This window comes from Prionailurus viverrinus, chromosome X, assembly GCF_022837055.1.
Source record: "Prionailurus viverrinus isolate Anna chromosome X, UM_Priviv_1.0, whole genome shotgun sequence".
Classification (NCBI taxonomy): Eukaryota; Metazoa; Chordata; class Mammalia; order Carnivora; family Felidae; genus Prionailurus; species Prionailurus viverrinus.
The window spans coordinates 95997137-96004801 of NC_062579.1; the positions used below are offsets into that span (position 1 = coordinate 95997137).

Sequence of the window (7665 nt, forward strand, 5' to 3'; positions counted from 1 at the left end):
TGAACAGTGAGATCATGACCTGAGCCGAAATCAAGAGTCAGAGCTTAACCAACTGAGCCACCCAGCTGCCCCAGGGCTGGATTTTAAAAAGAGGAATTTATGTTGAATGTGGACTTTAATTTTTGTTCTAAGTCTAATTTCTGTTCTTTAACCTCGTTAAGGCAGTCCCTAAAGGTACTAATTATTCTCTTCTATATCCACTTCATAATTTGGTCTTTCCATAGGTACCTATAACAGTTGTTTAGGATGAGAACTCTTTAATTTTTTTTTCAAATGTAGAAGTTTTTCTAATTGAAAGGATTTATTATCTGGCAATGATGAGTAGGATCTTATATTAATCTCAATAGAGACTCAAACCAATAAGACTTTTTATAGCTTAACCATGGACATAAGAGGCATCCGAAAAGAGGGTACAAGACCTCACAAGATCCAGAGGGTTCACTCCCAAAGTTAGCATAAAAAAGCAAAAACCTTTGTTGTCACAAGTGGTAAGAATGATGTAGTGAAAATGGTGTCTCCAGTTTCCCATGAAAATGTGAGATGCCTCCAGTCACAGTCACTAATCTGTAAAGGTACTACTGGAATGATACTTTTCCAGCACTAACAAGACAACAGTGGTTTAGACAACTGAGGCACCTTATGACAAACTCCTCTGAGACCTAGCACAGTTGGACAAAGAGAAGGTTGACTATGACTTCATGTGTTGTATTTCCAAGCCTATTTGGTTGGCCACCAGATGCAAGCCAGTACTTGTACCTTCTGACTGGCAAAGACCAGAGAGAATATTCTCACTGGTCACAAGGCCACACTCTCAGGACAGAACAAGATGAAAGCAAACCTCATCTGGTTTTTACATAAGGGACCCACCGCCAAGTTTGTCTAAACAGATGCCAATCTGTTCAGAACTGTGAACTCACCAGTCTGGGAAGCATTCAACCCAATGGTTTCCCTCCTTATGACAAATGATAGGGACAAAAGAAAACAATGACTGTCCTTGGGAGGAAAGAGAGCAATAGAAAATAGGAGTATTCGTAATAAATATTTACCAGTCACTATACCCAAGGAACTAGTTTACACAAATATATTCTCCTGCTAAACTAAATTTAGAAAAAAAAAAAAAAAAAAGGACTTTCACCACTCTCACTTCCACCAGACTCTGTGAGCAGAGATCCAGGAGACTGGTGTGGTAAGAATTCTTAGTTTCTGCAGGCTCTTGTCAGATTCCCAGGATCTCTCAGGTGCCACAGCCCCAGATTCAGCAATGTGTGGGTAGTGGAGGGCCCCAGGTTGGATGCCAAAACTGTAGAAGTGGAAAAATTTTCCCTTCTTACCTTCTAGGTTCTTTGGCTGGCCTAATAATTAATTAACATAAGTAGGATTTACAGGAGGAAAACAAATTTAATTTCTTATATACAGGAAATCCATATAAATATGAGACTCAAAAAAGTGACCAAAGCAGGCAACTTTTAGAACTGCAAGAAAAAAAATTGTGAAGAATTGACAAGACAAAGAGGTTTGGGTTTGGGGTCATAAATTAGTGAAGAAGTAATAAGGTGTTTTGTATTGCCTTCTCAACCTTAAATTCATTCCCTATTTCCAGTGATGAGGGTGCCTTCTACTCTTTGGGAATAGACAGGGTACCCTTCATATGGGTGATTTATTTCCTCCTTTCAGGGGCACAAAGGAGGGTTAGAATGTCCTTCTTATATCAACTGTATCTTAAGTAACTTTAACTCAAAGTAATGTGCCAAAGTGACATATTTTGCTCTCCTTCACCTCGTTCCCACTGCTGCCCCAAAGTTCAGCTTCATTCCTTTCCCCACAGCAGTAGAGCAACCGTAGCCTGTCTTTCTCTGTCCTGCCCCTTTTCTGGGTTTTGATAGATGCCAGGCATGCACCCTATTTATCTTCCTGAACAGGGGGTCCTGCAACCCCAGTCTTCACCTCAACTCTTTCTCTCCCTCCCCTAAAAGTTCTCTGACATTCTTGTACCACCCTTCCTTTTAGACCAGGAGTGTGTGTGTGTGTGTGTGTGTGTGTGTGTTTGAAAGTCCCATCCCAGCCCGTTATGTGCATGAGTGGCAACTATTACTATCTCCAAAGAATCTGATGTGCCCCCTCCCAGTCTGGGCTCACTGTAGTACCCAGCGCTGCCGAGCGCTCTGTTGGCCTTCCAGGGGGCGCTTGGCCCCGGACCGTGCCTCCCAGAACACCTTGCGGTGGCTCCTGTGGCTCAGAGCTTTGTGACGCATCATGCCATCTTTGCCCTTCACGCAGTGGGCATCGGTGTGGTGAGAGAACGTTTTTCTTTCTTTCTTTTTTAAGGAAAACAAGGGAGTGAGGGAGAAAAGAAGTCAAGGACGAGGGCAGGACTTGAAAAGGACTGAAGTAGGACTGAGTGGGGAGGTGAAGGGTGGACCTTTACTGACGGCGGCAGGGGCGGCAGCGGCTGTGAGGAGGCCGGTTAACTAGGCCGCAGCAGTCATGGCGGTCGACTTTGGGGACCACGCCAGCGGGTTCCGCCACACCGAGGTGATCAGGTTCATCAACGACGAAGTCCTCGTGAACGGCGGTGGGCCGGATTTCTACGCGGCCTTGCGCTCGCGGCCCTGGGACGAGGTAGAGGAGCGGCTTCGCACGGTCCTGGCCGACCCGCAGGTGCCGCGCGCCATGAAGAGGGCCTGTGCGTGGAGCGCGCTCGCCTTGAGCGTGCGCGTGGGAGCCAGGCAGCGGGAGCAGCAGGAGCGCCAGGTCTCGCGGCTGCAGAACCAAGTAGACGAGCGCGAGACGACTACCTGGGCCCTGGCCTCCGAGCTGCAGCGGCTGCGCGGGGAGCGCGAGTCGGCGGTCACACAGCTGCGCTCCACACAGGCCGCCCTGCGGCAGACTCTGGTCGAGTGTGACGTGCTTCGTGGGCGGCTGCTCCAGGTGGAGAGGGCCTCCCGGGTCGTGCCGCTGGCCCTCGAGAGAGTGCCTGGGCCTCCGGCCGAGCCACTTGGGGCCATAGCATGGCCCCGGAATGCAGATGTGGTGGCCAGGGAGCTGCGCAGCAGGCTGTATTTTGAGGCCCGGGTGCCGGCCCCGGTGGCTGTCCTTTACGTGCCGGGACCCCCGAGTCCCTGGGCTCAGGCCGTACAGCCCGCTCTGCCAGTGCCCGTGCGGTACTTGCTTCCGTTCCGTGCCCCGTTCCCCGTGGGATTCCCCGTCTCGCCACCTCTGCCGCCAGTAGTAGTCATGGATGCAGAAGCTGCAGTAGTTCCACATCAGATGCCTCCTCTGGGGATCGGGCCACCTGGTCCACGTGCTGCAGTGGGCTACCAAGAGGGGATGGTCCCACGGTGGGACCAGAGGAGCTGCAGCCAGGCGGAAGGTCCTGCGATCCTCCAGAGTGCAGTCCCCCTGAGGGACATCAGAAGCCTTAGCCAAGAAGGTCGGCAGAGGCCTCAGGGGATGGTTCCTGTCAGAGATAGCTGGAGCCAGAGCCAGAGCCAGGAAGAAGATCCAGAGAACACCCAAGAAGTGGTCCCCCTTGGGGATAGCTGGAGCCACAGCCAGCAAGAAGATCCAGAGAGAGCCCAGGGGACGGTTCCTATCGGGGAGAGCAGGAGCCACAACCAGGAGGAAGGTCCAGAGAGGGCCCAGGGGGTGGTTCCTGCTGGGGAGAGCCGGAGCCAGAGCCAGGAAGAAGGTCCAGAGTGGGCCAAAGGAATGGCCACCCTTGGGGATGGCTGGAGCCAGAGCCAGGAAGACCGTGCAAAGAGGGCCTGGGAGATGGTTCCCGTCGGGGAGAGCTGGAGCCATAGCCAGCAAGAAGATCAAGAGGTGCTCCGGGGGGTGGTCCCCCTTGGGGAGAGCTGGACCCAGAGTCAGCGAGAAGGTCCAGAGAACCCCCAAGGAATGGTCACCCTTTGGAGTAGCTGGAGCCAGAGCCGGGAAGAAGGTCCAGGGTGGGCCCAAGGAATGGTTCCTGTTGGGGATAGCTGGAGCCACAGCCAAGAAGAAGATCGAGAGATGCCCCAGGGGGTGGTACTTCTTAGGGATAGTTGGAGCCTCAGCCAGGAGGATGTTCTAGAGAGGCCTCAGGGGATGGTCTCCTTTGGGGATATCTGGAGCCAGAGTCAGAAAGAGGGTTTGGAGAGGCCTCGGGGGGTGGTACTCCTTAAAGATAACCAGGGCCAGAGCCAGGAAGAAGGTCCAGAGAATCCTCAGGAGATGGTTCCCTTTGGGGATAGTTGGAGTCTCAGCCAGGAAGAAGGGCCAGCAAAGGCCCAGGGGATGGTCCCCTTTGGGGGTATCTGGGGCCTCAGCCAGGAAGAAGGTTCGGGGCGATCCCAGGAGATGGTTACCTTTGGTGCCAGCAGGATGAGTAGCCGGGAAGAAGATCCAGAGAGGCCCCAGGAGATGGGGGCCAGTGGGAGACACAACCAGGAAGAAGATCCAAAGAGGCCTCAAGTGATGGTGCCCCTGGGGGCCAGCAGGGACCACAGCCAGGAAGAAGGTCCAAAAAGACCCCAAGGGATGGCCCCCCTTGTTGCCAGCAGAAGCAGTAGCCACGAAGAAGATCCAGAGAGGCCTCAGGAGATGCTCTCCTTGGGGGCCAGCGGGAACTACAGCCAAGAAGAAGGTCCAAGAAGACCCCAGGGGACGGGGGACAGAAGACGCCATAGCCAGCAAGAAAGTCCAAAGAGGTACCCCCCGGGGTTTAGGAGGAGCCACAGCCTGGAAGAAAGTCTACAGAGGCCCCAGGCGACCCCCCAGGGGGACAGCTGGAGCTGTGGTGTGAGGGAAAGCCCAATGAAACAGCAGCCTCAGGGGCAGAAGGCCAAGCAACCAGAAGGGAAAAAAGCTCTGGGTTTCCTGCACCAGGAGAAGTCTGCCTCAGGCTGCGGCCCCGAGAGTTGGGAGTGCCCATGGTGTAAAGCCATGAATTTTTCATGGCGCAAGGCCTGCTATAAGTGCAAGGAAGGCTGTGTGGAAGTTGAGAGTGGAGGCCCGGACCCAGGACCAACTCACTGATTTGCGAAAGGTAAGTAAGAATGAAAACGAAAGAAAAGACCAATTTCATAAGCCCAAAGAAAAACCAATTTCATAAGACCCTCTTCTGACCAAAAAGTAACTTATTTACCTCACAGAAAATTTGCAAACCAAAATTAGTGTAGAGAGAATTAAAACAATCCATTATTCTATTACCCAAAGTAACAACCTTTTATCATTGTGGGTACTACGTACACACATAAATGCAAATGTATTTATATACTTTTTAAAATTTACTTGAACAAAGACTGCTTTTGAGTATCATATTCTTTAAAAAGGAACTTCTCTTGATTGCACTGACATTCACAGGTGGTGGATTCTGAATGGCTGGTGCCGATTGGTGGACATCCTGGAGAAGCTGAAGTCTTGGAGCCTTGCCCCGCCCTCCCCTCCACTCTCTTCTGTTTTCTTATTCACATCCTTTTTTTTGAAAGTGCTGTGTCTTTGGCTGGGAACAGCCATGTCTTTTTCGAGTTATAACTATACTGAGTTTCAGGAGCACTGCTTTTCCTTGGAAATGCTGTTGTTCCTTTGTACATGGCTACAGTGTTCATGTTTGCTCCTGGTTTTTATTTTATAGGTGAGGGCCTGTTTTTGTGTCTCTGAGCCCCACAGAAATTGTTTGTTGCTGAAGAAGCTGAACCTGTCCCATTAGAAGATCTTCTAAGAGTTTAAAGAAATCACACTTGATTCCTGCTGACCTGCACCTCATCGAGACCCCCGTTGGCTGGAGCGGAGAGGAGTGAGAGGAAGTCGGGGAAGAGGAGATGCTTCGGCACTCCTTAAGGCAGAAAGGAGGGCAAAATGATTTTGTTAGAATTTAATTTCTCTGTTGGGACAAGGAATTAATTTGGAAGAGTTGGGGGGTGTTGTGGTGTTAAATTCTGTAAGTGATAGCAAATTTGATAGATAACATTTAATTCATTACACAAATTGTTATTGATTGCCTAGTTTAGGTTAGGAGCTAGAACCATATGTTAATATTTAGGGCACACATCATAACTTTTTCATTAGATGATAGGAGAGAGCATAATTTGAGATCAGAAGTGAGTTATTTGCCTAGTATATAGCATGGGCTTCGGGTAAACCCATTTGAAGTAACATAGATATTTTGCAGTTCCAGGAACAACATCAGAACTTTCATGAGAGGATTTACCAAACTCCTCATCTCCTTGCTCCTAGGTGAAACAAATGAGCAGTGGCAAAGATCAGGAAAATAGCATCACAAAGTACAGGCAGGATTTTTCTGAAAGTCTGATTTCTTTCCTTGAGAGGGAAAACTATTTTCCTTGTTGCCCTGAAAGACCAGTAACTTAAGTATCTTAAGTCACTGAGTGACTTAAAGATAGTACTTGGGGGAGTGTTACACACTTGAATCCTCAGTCTTGGCTGCCTCCATCCCAAGCCCCTTTCCAGCCAAGAATGGATGAAGAACACAGTGGATTCCAAGGACAGACATAATGCTTCTCTTGGATTAGATTAAAAATAATACTGGACTGGATCAAGCACTCTTGACAATGACCCTGGTCCCCTTATCTTCCACTTGGTGTATTCTCTGCAAGGCTGTCTGCTCTTCTGAGGCAGCTGGCATAAGTGAGGAGGGAGCCATGATGGAGCCCAGGGGGTGGGAGGTTAGATCAGCCTCAGTCTGAACAAAAGATGTTGTCGTTTCCCCTGTGAGATCTGCCCAGCTCACCAAGGTCAACCTCTGCCAAGGTTTTTCTGATATTAATTAGTAATAAAGAGTGTGTACTTGCCTGCTGTATCTTCTGTGTAACGTGTATCTTGGGGAAGGTTGGCCAGAGGTGGCAGCTTAAATCTGCATCCTTCCCTCTAGCTCACTGAGGTGAAGGAAAGTTCAGTCTCATTCATTGTGAGAGAAGCCCTGCCTCTTCCTGTGAATTACCCAAGAATGGGAGGGGGAAGGGGTTTTTGTGGGGCCTTCAATGCATTGTGATTATCCCTGCTACTCTTACTGTCCAAGTCCAGATGGTCCCTTGAAGGTGGGCATGTCTGCTTCTCTAGGGAGAGTGGGGTTTGGAGGTGTCTGCCAATGCTGGAAGCCCTAATGCCTAGGGTCCATTTCCCTACATGAACCATGCAGCCATTCCCCTCTGGGGCCCTCCCTTCTTCCTTGCAGGGAGTAAGGAGTGCTAAGGTATCATTAACAGTATTCTCCTTCCTTTCTCTCTATTCTATAAGTCATTCCTCTCTCCTTTAGCATGATTTGGTCCAAATAATAAGGATTATAGAAAACCAAATACAGGCTGGTGGAATAAACCTCCCCTGGTACAAGGGGGGAACAAAGATCTGGATGCCTTTTTGGAATGGGTATAGTGAGATGAGGGGATGAACAACAAAAATGATCCTGTCATACTGGAAATCTCTCTTAGAGGTATGACTAACAGTGAGGGCCTTGGTTATCTAGGATAGGAACACAGGAATAAAAGAGAGCTGTGGGGAAACAAACTCATAACTATTTGGAGGTGGAAGAGAGGAGATACTATGATATTTTATAGATCCTTAAGTCCCCTATACATTTGGAAAGATGAGCATGTACAGATATTTTTCCTCCTGGGTCTAAATTTAGTGTTGGTGCAATACAGGAAGAGTTCAAATGGTGATGGAGAA

At 49.3% G+C, this 7665-nt stretch overlaps 1 protein-coding gene across 1 annotated transcript; it reads left to right on the forward strand.

The window, feature by feature from the left end:
• Positions 1–2484: 2484 nt before the first annotated feature.
• Positions 2485–5924, forward strand: LOC125157400 (testis-expressed protein 13D-like). The gene is made up of 2 exons (XM_047844082.1): positions 2485–5026; positions 5615–5924. Exon 1 carries the CDS (start codon positions 2485–2487, stop codon positions 5014–5016), a length of 2532 nt encoding a protein of 843 aa, XP_047700038.1. The 3' UTR covers positions 5017–5026; positions 5615–5924.
• The last annotated feature ends 1741 nt before the right edge of the window (positions 5925–7665 follow it).